The sequence below is a fragment of the Cyprinus carpio genome, chromosome B8 (assembly GCF_018340385.1).
Source record: "Cyprinus carpio isolate SPL01 chromosome B8, ASM1834038v1, whole genome shotgun sequence".
NCBI lineage: Eukaryota > Metazoa > Chordata > Actinopteri > Cypriniformes > Cyprinidae > Cyprinus > Cyprinus carpio.
Window position 1 is genome coordinate 8,951,833 of NC_056604.1, and position 17,576 is coordinate 8,969,408.

General features: G+C 36.6%; 1 protein-coding gene and 2 long non-coding RNA genes across 3 annotated transcripts in view; 1 reads left to right on the top strand and 2 right to left on the bottom strand.

The window, feature by feature from the left end:
• LOC109089496 overlaps positions 1 to 9,873 on the bottom strand; it is a 30,136-nt gene extending 20,263 nt beyond the window's left edge. The window contains exons 1-2 of the long non-coding RNA XR_006155407.1: positions 9,719 to 9,873; positions 8,455 to 8,537 (exon numbers count right to left, since the gene is read on the bottom strand). This is a non-coding gene — a long non-coding RNA (uncharacterized LOC109089496). The remainder of the gene's footprint in view (positions 1 to 8,454; positions 8,538 to 9,718) is intronic.
• A 1,799-nt stretch (positions 9,874 to 11,672) lies between these two features.
• LOC109059299 (DMRT-like family A2) lies at positions 11,673 to 14,663 on the bottom strand. The gene is made up of 2 exons (XM_019076484.2): positions 13,736 to 14,663; positions 11,673 to 13,353 (listed from the first exon to the last, which is right to left on the bottom strand). The coding sequence occupies exons 1-2, from the start codon at positions 14,196 to 14,198 to the stop codon at positions 12,497 to 12,499; spliced, it is 1,320 nt and encodes a 439-aa protein (XP_018932029.1). The 5' UTR covers positions 14,199 to 14,663; the 3' UTR covers positions 11,673 to 12,496.
• Positions 14,664 to 14,710: 47 nt separating this feature from the next.
• LOC122138231 lies at positions 14,711 to 17,576 on the top strand. The gene is made up of 2 exons (XR_006155409.1): positions 14,711 to 15,140; positions 17,388 to 17,576. It is a non-coding gene; the product is annotated as an uncharacterized LOC122138231 (long non-coding RNA).

Below are 17,576 nucleotides of genomic sequence, written 5' to 3' on the forward strand. Positions count from 1 at the left end.
TTATGAATTCAGGCACGTAATCAAATGGTGAGAGCTTCAGTTTTTTTTTTTTTTTCATGGCTTCTTGCAGTTCCTCATCAGTACTTTCTGCTGAAACGTACTGTTTGCAATATGCAATTAATGAGTTGTTCAATGCTTTGAACGAATCCATTTTAAATGTAATTGTCTCTGTTCCCTAGAGGCGAAAGGACAGGCCCAGAGACGGAGCTGTCAGAGAAACAGGGCTGTCTTTAATCTTCATTTGATGACTCTCATACTTGTACGCTGTGCTATAATTTAACATGAGAGAGAATGAAAGTGTGTATGAGGTAGTAAGTGACAGGGGGAAAAAAAGTGGGTGAGTGTATGCTTGTGTGTGAGAAAGATATCGAGAAGGTACAACATAGTAGACTCAACGTTTCAGACAGACCTACTTCTGCCAATCAGACATCGATTGTCTCTCATCTCAGGTACAGAGACGAAGCGATTGCTTTGAAAGCGTCCGATGCTACAATGGACTGAGACGGGGGAGTGTTGTGGAGGGTAATAGAAGAGTTGGCACAGTCATACTTAATAGAGAGCACTTTGTGTCTCATCTTTTATGTTTAAAAACATCAAAGCTGCTCACAATGATGCATATCAAACTGATCTAACAATCACACACTGTGAGTGAAAAGAATGTCTGCTATGTCTATGTGTCTGCTTAATCTGAGAATATTTGAGGGAATACATAGTGGAGTAACAGGAAGGCAAACCAAGGCCTTTGTCTACTAATAAGCAACTACAAAGTTGGTGAAATGGGCATATAGTTCAACAGAGATACCAGAGGTGGTTCAGGTGGCTGCCTTAGCAAACTTTCAATGGGCATGCAAAATGATTTCAAATTATTTTAAAAAAGCAAAAGTAAAAAAAAAAAAGATCAAATTCACAAGATATTTCTTATTTAATTCATCCCTTCATATTCACTTAAGAATAAGATTACTATAAGCTGACAAAACCCAAATATATGTTCTTGAAACTTCTGGAATCACAAAATTAAACAAATTGAAATTATAGTTGTTTTGCCTATTGAGAACATCATTACATCAGTAACAGCAGATATTCTGTATGTTGACCTGCCTGCTAAATAAAAAGGTTGAGAACCACTGCTCTACATGATATGACTGTCCATTCTCCAAACTTTCCTGTCCAACCAAAAGATACAATGATGATGCATAAAATGTGACACCAAGGTTCTGCTTCCACTGGTAAAAAAAAAAATTAAAATAAAAGGCTTACTTCATTGAAAACCTGTCCAGCTCTTCTGAAGCCAACCACCAAACACCTTCAGGGAATTATTACCACCACGCATACTGACCGAATCAACTGGCCACAGCAGCTCCTGGTACTAAATCCACATGCCAAGTCATAGTATTACTCTCTCTGAGTGATGATCTTTTTGTGGTCAGATTTTTGGGAGGCAAAAACACCATTGTGCTTATGTTAATGAAAGATTCAAGAGTAATAGCAAGCAGTGCTTCCTGCTCCAAAAACTTTTTGAGGCAGAAAGATGCAGTGAATAGACTTCGAATCGTTCAGGTAAAACTGAGTGGGAGAGGTGAATTGTGTTCCTCCCGCTGAGATTCTGACACTTCAAAACCAAAGAAGACGGATCACACCACACACACCCTAGAAAACGCCACCAAAAAAAGCACAGACCAACTGTTCAGTTACAATTTTATTATTTTATCTTTTACAACAACTTTTGATTTGTTGAGCAGTTTTGGTTTAACAGTATTTTATTGTGTAATAAAAAATTGATTGCTATATATATATATATATATATATATATATATATATATATATATATATATATATATATACAAAAACTTCATTGCTTAGCATACATAAATTAAAAACATTATTATAATTATAAAAGAAATATACAAAATATATTACACAATAATCTTTGTGTATTTATCTATGAAATGTACATATAAAAGAATGAAATATAATTATACTATACTCATATAATTATAAATAAAAATGAAATATACAAAAATTATTATACATAAATATTCACATATATTTATAATATCTGTACATTTTTTAATAAATATAAATATACTATCATCTCATATAATTAATCTTTAAATATATAAATAATATTATAATCAGATATAAAATATATATTTTATTATTTCACATTTACATATTTTAAATTTACATGTATAGCCTATATAATTGAGCAAACAATTATTAAATAATATGTAAAATAAAATATTAATATAAATATGGTTATATATAATGATAGTTTTGTTATTTATATTTACTTTTTACTATCAGGAATAGTACTATTCTATAATTATGAATATATTTCCAATTCACACAATCACATATGTAATATATAAAGTTAAGAACAAACAGATATTATTTTAGATTGATTTTAAACTGTATTTTTAATTTTATCTATAAACACATAAAAAGTAAATGAATTCTATGTACACAGTATATTGGACTGCACATGATTGAAAACTGACGTTGTGGGCAATCACACAATCAAAACTGGCCTTTGCCTACAACGTCCTGACATTTAATCCCACTAGACACAGGACAGCAGCTTGGCAGTGATATGACACTGACCACGTGGGTCATGAATAGGGCCTGAAAGGGCAGATGCCAAGGTCACATGGGGACATAAGCCCTCTGTAGACCTTCCCCTCTACAGACCCGCATTCAGTTACTCTTAAATCAATGTATCAAATGACGCCCCTAAATCAATAATCCTCAAGGTGTTCCTTGAAAAAATGCACAGTTTGCTGACCTCCACCTGCCTCTGAATCTCCAATCCACTCCTGCCGACTGGGGTCAGACCCCTTACCTTAACCCCCGCATAGGTAATGCACTGAAAGCCATCAACCCAATGCTAAAGTGAGTCACCCTTCCACCCCCCGTGAGACTGCATCCCCTCTTAACCGAACACCATCCTCGCACCCCGGAGACAAGGAGCGTTCACCAACGTTCTCTATTGAGCGGAAAAGTAATTGCCTTTCTTTTGTTTGTTTATGCACTTTCTATTTGTTATTCAGCATGGACAGTAAAGGCAGCTCTTAGAGTGAAAATGAGTTTTATGTAAGGAGTAATAACCTAAATGGATTTCCTCAGTAGCAGGAAGCCCCATGGCTATTTATCTTCTCCCTCCACTAATTATTCATTACAGCTCAGCCAGAGGAAACTCGCAAAAACACACAGTCAGATAACGGCGGCGAAGCGCTCGCAAAATTACTTTCTGCTTTCGCCTCTTAAAAGATTCTCGCACTTCAATGCGTTTCATTTCAGCAGAGCTTCTGGAGGAGACGCCCACCGTAAGCAGCTGATAGCTGGGAAAATATTCAGAAACACTGATTTGTAAACGCACAAACAGCATCAAGGAGGAAGCGATGAACTGAATGTTTTTCATCACAGGTGGAAGTTGAACTTGTGCATAATGCGAGAAGTGCGTCTCCTGCAGTGCGCTAAAGCATCTGCGTGTTCTGTAATCACTGCTGTCCACCTCGTATTTGTGATTCCCAGGCAGAGGACTACTTACTGCTGACCTCATATTCATAATTACCCTTCACCTTTACCTGACTGATGTCACAGCAGTGACATTTGTGTCCAGTCGTGCCCTTTAGTGGCTCCACTGTGACTCTGTCTAATCGCACAGGCCCAAACTCATCACACAAACCTATCAGCTCACTGCAGGATAGCTGTCACGCTGACAACAACACAATGGAGGCTAAGCGCTGTGAGGTAGTAGATGGAGAAACAGACACATTTCACTGAATAAAGAAAAAAAAGAGCAGACACATGGTCGTGTTTCTAATTTTAATTCATTAAATGTGTTTGGATGTTTGGAAACATTAAAATGATTAGAAATGGCTTAGTAATGAGCAAGACTATTCAGGAAAGGTAATTTTTCACATACTCAAGAATTAAATAAAATACTGACATTTTATATATATATATATATATATATATATATATATATATATATATATATATATATATATATATTATATATATATATTAGAAGTAAAAAAAAAAATATTGTAAAAACCTGCTAATTTGTTAAGTGTACTGTACCTTACAATAAATTTAAAAAAAAAACATGTAATTTAACTGTAAAAATAAACAAACAAAAAAAACTACTGTTCAAAGGCTTGAGGGTCAGTACAATATTGTAATGTTGTCTATTATGCTCACCAAGGCTGCATTTATTTGATCATAAAATTAGGTAAAACTCGAATATTGTAAAATAATATTACATTTTAAAATAACTCTTCTATTTTTATATATTTTAAAAATGTAATTTATTCCTGTGATGGCAAAGCTGAATTTTTTCAGCAGCCTTTACTTGAGTCTTCAGTGTAAAGTGGTATTTTAGGAATAATTATTATGTTCTGATTTGGTGGTAGAGTTTTATTTCTTATTATTATCAATGCTGAAAACAGTTATGTTGCTTAATATGCTGCTTGTGTAAACCAAGATACTTTGATACTTTTTTCAGAATTCTTTGATGAATAGAAAGAAGAGTATTTATTTGAAAAAGATTTTTTTGGAACAATGAGAAAGTCTTTACTTTTGATCAGTTTAAAGTATCCTTGAATTAATAAAAGCACTATATACATTACTGATCCCAAACTTTTGAAAAGTACTGTATAGCCATATAAAGATTCATTTAAAAAAAAAATACAAAAAATGCATGATTGCTTTTTTAATTAAGAAGTAGACTATGAAATATTTTACAATTTTAAAAATTTAAATAAATAGGCATTCCAAGTTATATTAACATTACATATTTTTAATAACATATACAGTTGGGAACTTAAATGGCATTATGCAAAACTTGAAACAGCATCACTGTATTTTTTACAGCAGCCAGTTTTTTTGTTTGTTTGTTTTTACAACAACAACAAAATACAGTCTTCTTCATACAGCACCTAAAAGCCTGTTAAAATTACAGCTGGCTAATACATACTTGCATGCATCAAATTTCAAAAGTCAACAAAAACAAGTGATTTTTATTTTGTTTCTCTGATTGGTCCAACAGGATCAGAGAAACACTGCAGCAGAACAGCTTGACATTGTAACAGTGCTATGAGCGTCATGGGAATCATCCGTGTGGTAAGACTGCCATCTAGTGTAAAAGACCACCTGATACACACACAACCTAAACCTCTGAACTCCATCTACATGATCTTTACGGGGTCTCTTAGCAAGCCAACACTGCTAGCCAGGCCAAATTGATATCAATGCTTGCTTTTGAACCTAATCTAAAATATATTAACACTTAGAAACACTGATTTCACCTTTGAGTTCAGAGGAATGTTCACAAATTCTACTCTGTGCTTCCTGAGACAGCAAAGACTGGGTGAATGGATGCAGTGTACTGAATAAACAATACCAGTTACGCCTAATTAATTTGACAAGTGATTAATACACACTCAGACAACAAAAACAAATGGTTGCTGCTCCCTGGGTCTACTTAACCAACAAAGAGCCAAGTAAATAATTCATAGGAAGGAAAAGGTTTTACAAAGAGTGCAGGTGTAACAGAGCAATAACCCTGCGACACAGCCCCCAAAGCCCTCCAGAGACAAACCAATAACAAACAAAAATAAACACAAGCATTCATTATGCATTTGCTTTCAGGCTATAATTCAGTAATTTGCAACAAATGAATGAGTATTATGTCAGAGTATGTCTTCTGAATAGGCCACAGAGGGCAGATCCTATGACCAAACTGCTTTTAAATAGTGTCATTATTCACATACATGCATGCATGCATACATTTAAGGAATAGTTCACCCAAGAATGAAAATTTCATGAAAATTTACTCACACTCAGGCCATCCAAGATGTAGATTAGGGTTTTCTTCATCAGAACAGATTTGGAGAAATTCAGCATTACATCACTTGACCACCAATGGATACTCTGCTGTGAATGGGTGCCGTCAGAATGAGAGTCCAAAAACAGCTGATAAAACCATCATAGTAATCCACAATTAATCCACATGAATCCAGTCCATTCTTGTGAAGTGAAAAACTGCATATTTAAAGAAGTTTAACTTTTAACCATCACTTTTGGCCAAAATAGTCCATGATCCATAAGAACACTTCCTCCAGTGAAAAGGTCACCTGTTGTGCTCTCACACCAAATCTATCAACATGTATTTTAGAACAGTTTTGGACTGTTTTCACTTGTAAATGGCTATCGATCTGTGCATATTTCTCTTCTGATTCAGATGAGACAACATTTTCAATGGAGAGGACGCACAGAGAACTCATATTTAAAATTCATATATAACAGTTTGTTAAAACATCTTAATTATAGACTTGTTTTTCACAAATATGCAGTTTTTCACTTCGCAAGATGTTAACTGATGGACTGGAGTCATGTGCATTACCTGTGAATTATTGTGACGCTTTTATCTGCTGTTTGGACTCTCCTTCTGACGGCACCCATTCACTGGAGAGGATCCTTTGGTGTCCAAGTGATTGTAGTGTAATGCTTAATTTCTCCAAATCGGTTCTGATGAAGAAACAAACTCATCTACAGTCGTGGCCAAAAGTTTTGAGAATTACATAAATATTGGAAATTGGAAAAGTTGCTGCTTAAGTTTTTATAATAGCAATTTGCATAGACTCCGGAATGTTATGAAGAGTGATCAGATGAATTGCATAGTCCTTCTTTGCCATGAAAATTAACTTAATCCCAAAAAAACCTTTCCACTGCATTTCATTGCTGTCATTAAAGGACCTGCTGAGATCATTTCAGCAATCATCTTGTTAACTCAGGTGAGAATGTTGACGAGCACAAGGCTGGAGATCATTATGTCAGGCTGATTGGGGTTGAATGGCAGACTTGACATGTTAAAAGGAGGGTGATGCTTGAAATCATTGTTCTTCCATTGTTAACCATGGTGACCTGCAAAGAAACGCGTGCAGCCATCATTGCGTTGCATAAAAATGGCTTCCCAGGCAAGGATATTGTGGCTTCTAAGATTGCAACTAAATCAACAATTTATAGGTTCATCAAGAACTTCAAGGAAAGAGGTTCAATTCTTGTAAAGAAGGCTTCAGGGCATCCAAGAAAGTCCAGCAAGCGTCAGGATCGTCTCCTAAAGAGGATTCAGCTGCGGGATCGGAGTGCCATCAGTGCAGAGCTTGCTCAGGAATGGCAGCAGGCAGGTGTGAGCGCATCTGCACGCACAGTGAGGCGAAGACTTTTGGAAGATGGCCTGGTGTCAAGAAGGGCAGCAAAGAAGCCACTTCTCTCCAAAAAAACATCAGGGACAGATTGATCTTCTGCAGAAAGTATAGTGAATGGACTGCTGAGGACTGGGGCAAAGTCATATTCTCCGATGAAGCCCCTTTCCGATTGTTTGGGGGCATCTGGAAAAAGGCTTGTCTGGAGAAGAAAAGGTGAGCGCTACCATCAGTCCTGTGTCATGCCAACAGTAAAGCATCCTGACACCATTCATGTGTGGGGTTGCTTCTCATCCAAGGGAGTGGGCTCACTCACAATTCTGCCCAAAAACACAGCCATGAATAAAGAATGGTACCAAAACACCCTCCAACAGCAACTTCTTCCAACAACCCAACAACAGTTTGGTGAAGAACAATGCATTTTCCAGCACGATGGATCACCGTGCCATAAGGCAAAAGTGATAACTAAGTGGCTCGGGGACCAGAATGTTCAAATTTTGGGTCCATGGCCTGGAAACTCCCCAGATCTTAATCCCATTGAGAACTTGTGATCAATCCTCAAGAGGCGGGTGGACAAACAAAAACCCACTAATTCTGACAAACTCCAAGAAGTTATTATGAAAGAATGGGTTGCTATTAGTCAGGATTTGGCCCAGAAGTTGATTGAGAGCATGCCCAGTCGAATTGCAGAGGTCCTGAAAAAGAAGGGCCAACACTGCAAATACTGACTCTTTGCATAAATGTCATGTAATTGTCGATAAAAGCCTTTGAAGTGCTTGTAATTATATTTCAGTACATCACAGAAACAACTGAAACAAAGATCTAAAAGCAGTTTAGCAGCAAACTTTTTGAAAACTAATATTTATGTAATTCTCAAAACTTTTGGCCACGACTGTACATCTTGGATAACCTGAGCCTAAGTACATTTTGAGCAAATTTTCATTTTTGGGTTAACTACTCCTTTAGGAAAAAAAAACATTTTTGTGTACAAGACAGCCTACGATACACATAAAGGATATTAAAGCACCTAATACAATAATAATAAAAATAAGCTCTCAGTGCACATGTAGCCACCAGATTATGTCAAAGATGTTTTCAAAGCATTGCAACTAGAGAATTTTTTGCCTCATGCGCTCCGACACAATGCCTCTTTCTCAGGCTAATTTACTTGAAATACATTTATAGCTGGTTTTAGTCTTCTCATGAACAATTACCCCATATTATTTATGCATCCAAAAACACTCACCTGAGAGACAGTGAAGGCGGATATTGCACAGTTTGAGGTCACTATGGAGTCTGGAAAGGCACCAAATCCATAATTAGATAAGCCTAGAAAAAATATGATTAAATATAACAAACGTTAGATAACTAACACAAGAGGGGAAAAAAAGATTAACAATACAGTTTATTTATTTATAGCATTTTTGCAACAGTCTGCTCAAGTAACAGCACTGCATATGTGCACAGTTACCATTTCATTGTGCTTATAATGTATTTTAGAACTTTTAATGGTTTAACCCTATAAATCCTACTGTATCATATTTGATACACGAATTTCTAAGGCCTCTAAATTATCAACATGATTAAACCTACAGGCTCCGTTACATGTATTTTCGATGTGAAATCTTAAATATATATATATATATATATATATATATATATATATATATATATATATATATATATGTATGTATATATATATATATATATATATATATTTGTTAGTCATATTTCAATATACTGGACAACAGCAACATATTTGGTCTAATTGATTTTCCACACATCATTTTTTTCAGTAAAATTATGTTAAAATGTGAGTATCAAATATGATATATCAGGCTTTTAAGGAACATTTATTTGTCCATCTCTCAGTCATCATTGAATTGCACTGCATTATATTGCATTGCAAATGTTGTATTGCACTACTGGTTTACTCTGTAAACTGTTAAACTGTTACAGTGTAAAGCATCATTATCTTAGTCACTGTTCAACACAAATAAGACAAAGAAAGAAGCAGTAAGTATTATATCAGTAACAGTCCAGTAGATGGTGCTACAGATCTGTCTTATTGCAAATTCGCACCTGATAAACATTGTAAAAATGAAAAAAGTTTCTATAAATGATACAACAGAATGAAACAATATGTATACGCACAAATGTCACCTGTCACTTTACTTATTTCATCATTTCTCACAGAGAAGTTGCTAAAGTTTACATCTATTATAGTAGATGCATTTTCTCTTACATTAGATTGTATATTAATTAAATAAGAGCTTACGTACAGTTTCCATGCTAATAATAATACTGTAAATACTGACAGGGTGATCAGGACCATTACATGTCTTGCTTTAAATGGGGACCAATGTGCTTCTGGTCATTTTTGAAACGTATGCTCACAAAAAAAATTATCATAATTTGAAGTTTTTATTACAGTCGGTAGATGCACGATTTGTTTCTAAGCAAAAACATGAAAGACCGTGTCCAAAACTGCACTCTATGGCGAAATTTACCTGTCACTTGATAGACTCTTGTCAAATTAGCGTTGTAGTACACTTAAACGTCTCTTCAAGTGATGTTAACTATACATAAGCCTACCTTCTTTTAACCCTAAATCGAAACCCGCTATTTTAGTATAACTCCATCATAAATTCCCGCGTGAACTCGAGAAACCGTCTTCCGGTTTGGCCTACTAATTGACGTCACGACAGAACAGGTCTAACGTTACTCTCTGTTAGGTGCCTCTGTGTATGCTCTTCATACGTTTCACCGCAAGGTGGCGACATAATCAAAGACAAAACTATTAGACAGTCACCTGTGAATCCACTGACAGTCTCCGTTTATTCCATATTCTACCATAAGAGGGCGACATACTCTCGCATTGAAGGTCAGAATTTTAACATGATGGCAAAATTCGGAAACAATTTCAAGACAAGGGAATTTCATCAGACAGTTTGTCAATGGTGTTATTTGTATTTGCGTTTTTAATGACTCTTTATATTAGTAATTGGTGTTCATTTTATTCTTTTCTATTTAATCTTTATTTTTAGAATTGTAATAGCCTATTATTGAAACTCTTTTGAACAAATTGAACGAGAACAAACGGTATCATATTTGTTTGTTTTGTTTGTTTCAACATTTTGAAAATAATAAACTTTGCATTGCATTTCAAAAGCAGCCTTGCGTTGCTTCTAGGAAAATTTAAAATAGCTAGTCTATTCATTATAAGAAAAAATATATTAAATGGAGCTACCATATTCCTGTCTTTTCTCTTTCTGAATAAGAGTAGCCTAAATGTAAAATTAAAAAGACAAACAGGCGTATGCTATGTATTTCAGTTTTTCTTGTGCAATGTAAGTAAAAATATATAGAAATTGATTGAAACTAAGATTAAACATGCTTGGTATCTGAACATACACAAACAAAATCTGTCTAATAACATATTTTTCCATTTCCAAATGCAACGCTTTTTTTTTAATGTAGCAGCCAAATAAATAAGCACACATTTTGAATGTATTTTAGCATAGGCTTATATGTAGGCTATTAGGCTTTTTTATTTAGCTGAAATATACTTGATAGTTTAAAACCATTTTGTCGTAAATCGTTTGACCGACGATTTCATTACTTAAAAACAATAGACTATAACATAGAACATGGTATAGTATTTATAACATAGTATTACATAGTATTTTTATTCGATTTACAATTAGGCCTACCGAAATTGTAATAATTATGTGGACTGTAAAATAAATAACACTGAACTAAATAAAAAAAATGAGTTGAAAAGAAAGCACCTGGGCAGAGGAATTTATCTCAAATTTATTAAAACACTATCTCTGTAAATATTAAACAAACCGAGAGAAGGGTCTGTTATCATGCACCTCATCAAATGTGCATTATGAACATTGGAGTGCTCGGTTTCTCCGTTAAATGAAGGCACACTGTCAATCCGACACTGCTGTTTACACTGTTTTATCTGCGGGGAGAAAGTAAACACTTGAGCTCAGGCGAGGGGGATTATGTCTCCATGGCATCGCGTTTCAATAGTGCAGCTATACACTCCTCGTGCGAAAATACAGTGGACTCCTGCTTTGAGAGTGTCTCTGTTTAAAGGCTTTCACAATCTTTTAAAAGAAGAGAAGAGCTTATAATATAATATCTCTCTTTAACTTGGACTGTCGATACGAAAAATAATAACTAGACATAGGCCTATTGTTATGAAAGAATTAACAAATTTACTTTCTAAAATGTTTAGCAATTCATTTTTGGAAAAATACATATGGTAAGTATTTGTATTGAAATACATTAAACGTATTGATTTTGTTAAACATTGAAAATATGGAATTGTTTTTTTTTTTAGTTTGTATTATATGCTAAATGTGTTTTGAAATGTCACAATGCGACAACTGATAGAATATGGATAAACAAAAGAAGTAGTAAAAATTAATGCACAAAACAAGCAAAACGTAAGAATAAAATAACATTTATTTATTTTGCAAAATTTACACAGAGGAATGTACACTTCGCAACGCAGCAAGATTTCATTCAACAAACAATCGTTTTACATCTTTTTTTAGATCCCTTTTGATGCTTTTTGAGAAAATGACTTTGACAAATATGACTTTATCATCAAGAAATGCAATATACATAATTTAGTCGTGTAACACAATATATCACTCACAAAGGGTACACAAATGTCTACTTGAGCCAGTAACCATATTAAATCCAAAGAACTTCTGTTCTGTTGAATGAACATGGCACGATTTAACAGACACTGAGCAGAAAAAGAGTGGATAATAGACGTTCCACAATAACAATAACGCTAGAATATTCCCTTTTTTAATGATGAAGCGAATTATTATTCTAGGAATTGCACTATTATCACACGGGGGCTTAATCCGTTTGGTAAATAATCTAAATGGATTGTAACAAACGTGAAGGATTTTAAAATACACAATTTACATTACTCGAAAATACTATGGTTACCCTGCTAAAGATCTAAAATAATTCACCTCTGGCTCCTTTTGCGCTGAGGCAGTGTTGGTAACGCCATCCTGCAGTAAGATGGGTAACTACTTTAGCCTTTACGCGTAACCATTTTCTTTTTGATTAAATCACAAACTTCAAAGAAGCCACGACCACCAAACACATTTTTTTTTCCTGGTGATTAAACTAGACGAATTTTATATACAGAAACACAAGGCCCGTGAGTCTTTAAGGATGAGGAATCTTTAGGTCTACGAGTCTTTAAAGACAAGAAACACTTTTGTCTACATTTGAGAAACACTATCTCACTGTTTCTCTGGAGTGTTGTTGACCAGAGGACCATAGAGTCCATTGGTGTAGCTCTGATCTTTATGCAAGAGAGTCCTGTCTCTGATCAAGTCACTGAAGGCATAGTCCATTGGCGGTCTGAAGCCCAAAGTTGGCATCAGACCCGTGGTGGAGTATGGAGCCATGAAGGCCAGGCCTCTGCTGTGAGCCGAGTACGCCAGTCGGAGTGGGTTCAAGCCCAAATGCGTACTGAGAGAATACGTGCTCGGGTCGGAACCAAAGTGTGGCGCGTTGGGTTGCAAAGGAGAGAAGGCAGATCTATTGCTGAGCGTCATGGTTCCAGGTAACAAAGGCCGCGGGGTGGAGGACATGGGAGGCTGTGCGCTCTGCAGCATCCGATCCGCCGTCCAGGACTCCTCTGGGCCCTTGGCTTGACCGCTGTTGTTGAGGATTTGCTCTATGGCTTGCACCACGTCTTTGCCGCATCCCTGCAGCACAAGCTCCAGGACGCTGCGCTTGTGGTTGGGGAAAACCCTGGTTAGGATGTCGATGGCGTTCATCTGTCGCGATGCTGCGGAGGAGGGCGAGGGTTCCTGATCATCTTTATCCGTATCCGAGCCGGAGTCTGAGCCGAGCGGACTGATGGAGCCTGGCGTCTCATCGCCGTCTTTTAATGGTTTGGCTATCGGGGAGCTCACGATGGACTCGCGGTCACCGTTCTCCGAACCAGAGCCGTGACGCATATCTGGAGACGACATTCCTGGAACGGATTCGGTGTCTGTGGATACGGACTTTCCAGGCGCCTGCTGTGGGGTCACCGATCCAGATAAAGATGTCTTGGGGAACAACTCGAACTTTTGAATGTTCGATTCACCTGAAATAGATTGATGCACGTCAATAATTGCCATCAGCTAACATGCCTTATTACTTCTTGGACTGTATGAGAGTGAAACTTGGAATTCAACTGGAAATTAGCCTACACAGTACGATATTATTCTTTGTATATCACATACACTAGCTAAATATTTAATTCTTTAAAAGAATTCGTTTTCCATATGGTTCTTTGGATATTCAAAAAGTTTTTGATGTTTCATTAGAGATTCTTTGGATTAATTATAAGAGCGCGTATTAAAAAAGTGCGTAAATGTTTTTTAGAAAATTAATTTATATTTACAATTCTTTAAATATGACTGAAACTTTTATTTTTAAGAATGTATATATTAGCTATATGAGTAGGCTATAATTTATCCACCTACCAGAGTTTGTTTCGTTGTTAACTGGGGCAAAGACCTCATAGTTTTGCCGGGGAGGTATGATGCCGTTGGCAGCGGCCAGGGCCAGACCCTCTGCTGTGCCGTAGAGCAGCTGAAGTTCTCTCGCCTCGTTCTCCTCCTGCGCCTGCTGTCTGCGGAGCGCAACCTGAGCGGCCATGACGCGCTGTCTCTCGGCGATCAGAGTGCATTTGGCACACATGCAGTCCTTCCATCTGCAGTAGCGCTTATGCCCCTTCAGCGCGGACACCACGCCGTGGTTCCTGCACCGGGCGCACTTGGGCGTTCGTGGATACTTCTCCGTAGCGCGAAGCAACAGCGGCGGGGCCCTTAAGAGGTTACTGGCCATGGAAACCGGGATGGAGGCGGCAGCTGCCGCAGCAACGGCGCTAGGATGAACCTGCGACCCTGCCTGAGAAACGGGTGGGATCTCTGGACGAAGATCCATATTCTCCGAATCAACAAACAGCCGATCGATAGGTTAAAAAACGTGCGCAACCGAAGTCTTCGATCGGAGACGTTTCACAAGCATTAAGCAGAATCGATACACGGCGAATTTATTCAGCACAGCACTTGAGGAAGAACACAGCCCGAATGCCAGTGTCCAGAGAAGAGATCAGAAAATACTTATGATTGCTTATAAAAGTCCTCTTTCCAGCGAGATCTTCAACTTGTTGCGCGCTGTCCACAAGCCCAATAAACTTTATCTATTAGAAATTAAAAATACGTTTAAAACTAATAAAATCAATTTTAAAAACACAAAAATCCATCGAAGGTAATGCAAAATTAACTTTAAACTCAATGATCAGCCGACAGTCTGAGAGAGAGCAGAGTTTGCTGCTGGAGCCAGTGTGAGACACTAACTTCCTCGAGAGATCTTCAGTGGATACAGATCCCTCTCGATCTATTGTTGCGCCCACGTTTTCATTAGACAAATTTGACAACAATGTGGCGCCTGTCATTGGCCAAAGGGGGAAGGAGCGATCTGATTGGCTTGTCTCTTTTTCAACTGTGTCCACCTGCGTTCTTTTCTCAAATAACAAGCATCACGCAGAGCTAAAACATAAAACTTTTATCATAAGAAATTATTTACTAAACTACAGGCAAAAGATCCTGTAAGACAATCGACTATTGATACTACAATCTTTAAACGCATTGTTTGACGATTTGGCATAGGTTAGCAGTTAAAAAGTTTATTACGGGATTATTTCAGACTTTTTTTTTTTTTGCAGATAAATGTATTTATTATTTACACGTAATTATTAGCCAAAATAAGTTTCGTAAATTTTTATTATCTTTTAAAAGACAAGATTTTGTTCTAGGGATTTGCTGTACCTAGTGAAGAGCCCATTCCTCGTAGAATGACGTCAATATCGATAAAGGCAAAACGGTAAGTTGCTACGCCAGACTTTAAGGGCAGTTCGTTTCCGTAATTGTTTACTGCATGTTTGTAACTGTTTACTGTAAACATTGTTGCGTCGTTTGGAAATGTCATTAATTTGTAGCATTATTGTAGAACTACAGATTTAAACGCCGGCTGCTAGAGTCAAAAAGGTTCAATGTGCTTGCCATTTATCATCGATATAAACAAAACATTGCGATATTTGATTGTAATCTAATTAAAGATGAACTAAATGAACACGGTACTGATTGTTATGGTATTAATGTGGTTTGGCGCCATAGGAATAGTTATATCATTCTAGCCTTTGCAAGACAAACTATCGCTTCTGTTTCTCTGTATTTGCCGAACATTTATACTATTAAAACTCTATATTTCTCACCGGCATTGTATTGTTTATTGCAAGCGTTGTTCTCGTTGCTTAACTTAGTCTTTTTGTTTGTTTGTTTGTTTTTTATCGAACACATTTCATGTGACTATTTGATTTTATTAGATTTTTTAGCGCTCTTCATACTTTTAAAAGTCAGTGGATTGTTCAAAACACAAACATCAAAATAAAGTGCTATTCTTCTTCTTCTTCATCTTATTATTATTGCTAAATGATTTTAGAATTGCATGCAGTTGTGTTGTTATGATTCGACACATTCTAGAATTAAAAGCGAGGATTATTATTGTAAAACTAGCCAGGTTTTAAAATGTTATTTTTGCAATGCTTCAATTTATCTACCCTTTAGATTAGCGTAATTTTTTTAACAGTGTAGGCTACATATTTTTAGCTAGCCCATTTTTACATAATTATCCAATATTTCAAGTTTGTGGTGTAATAATACTAAATGGCTTCTGAGCACGTTAAAATGTCTTTTGAAATATGTTCTTGTAAAATACGAGTTTCTTGTAGCCTAGATAGGCTTACAAGATTACTGAATTTATTCCTATATTGCTTACTTATTAAAGGTTATAATTGTACATGACTACAACATGTTTTCAAAATAAAAAAATACAGTTTACCAGCTAAAAATGAAATGTTTGCTTGCATCTGCTAACCAAATCTGCTTGACAACAACAGATTTAAATCTGAACATTATTTCTTGTTCGTTCGGATTAATGCAAATAGGTTTTGTATTTTTCAAAGTATTTAAAGCAGAGCGCCATGGTTCTCTTTGGTACCTGGACTTTGAATTTCTCGTCCCCCTCGATAAAGTGATGTGGGCCTGTACTGTTGCCCTGTCGCTCGGTTTCTTATTGTTTACACACTCAATCACAGTAAGCAAATGCCATCTGTCCCATCCACCCCCCCTCCCCCCTCCCCCTCATCTGCACCTTTAATTACCCAACCAGCACACTAATAGAGACGATATTAAACTAAAGCTTTTTGACATTCAAAGTCATTATCTCGGCAGCGATCTCACGCGACTGAAAATAGACATCCCGAGATCATTACAAAACCGCAAGCAGGCGTTGATTGTTCATAAACTGAGAGATGATGAAAGCACAGCTCTTTTGACAGATATGAGAACTAAGCCGGTTTTATGTACGCTTTTATGTCGATGATAGCCATATAGTCACAACTTTCGGTATGTAACTAACTCAAAGTAAACGACTTAGGCTACATATTACATTTTATGCAACCCACTTATTCAATGCAAAACATTTAGTGTGTGCAGAATATCAAATGCATTTTAAACATTATTTAAAGCTCATTATATCTAATAAACTTGGCTTTCACAATTACTTTCTATCCATTCGAGAAAACGTTTATGAACCCAGAAACCAATGCACAGCTAAACATTAAAAACTTTTTAATTTTCAGAATATCCACAGAGCAAATTTTGGTAAGAAAAAGGTTCTACTCTGAAACCAAGAAGCGCTAAAACCGCTTTATTTTTAAGAGAGTAGGCAACATTTACTAATTCTGTTCAGGCAGAACCTATATATTCTATGAAGTTTAAATAATGAATCCGGCCCTCTACACACTTTACTTGAAAAAGAAAATCTCTCCATTGAATGGGCGTCTCTGTGAATTCCAATTAAATGCCCCCGGGCAATTAAAACTGACTGTGGGCACTTAGGAAATTCAACATTCTTTCAACAGTTCATCAGACCTATGCATCAAAAACCCATACAAGGCTTTCACTCCTTTTAGAATCTCCACCGCTGACTGAGTTTTACACCTTTTTAAAGCACCACAAAAGAGATGCTTGACCCGACATATGTAACAGCATGTCTCTGTTCCTCCAGCACCCCGGAGCGCTATTGTACGGATCTTTCTCTCCGCTGATAGCCGGCCGGAGCGCGGCTGGACCCGAACTGCCTCCCTGCGGAACTCCTGCTGGAATGGTTTGAGTGCGCTGAGCGCAGCAGAGGTTAGAGTAGCAGATAAAAAGGGGAATGAGGGTGCCGAGCGCGCTTTTTTTTTTTTTTTTTTTT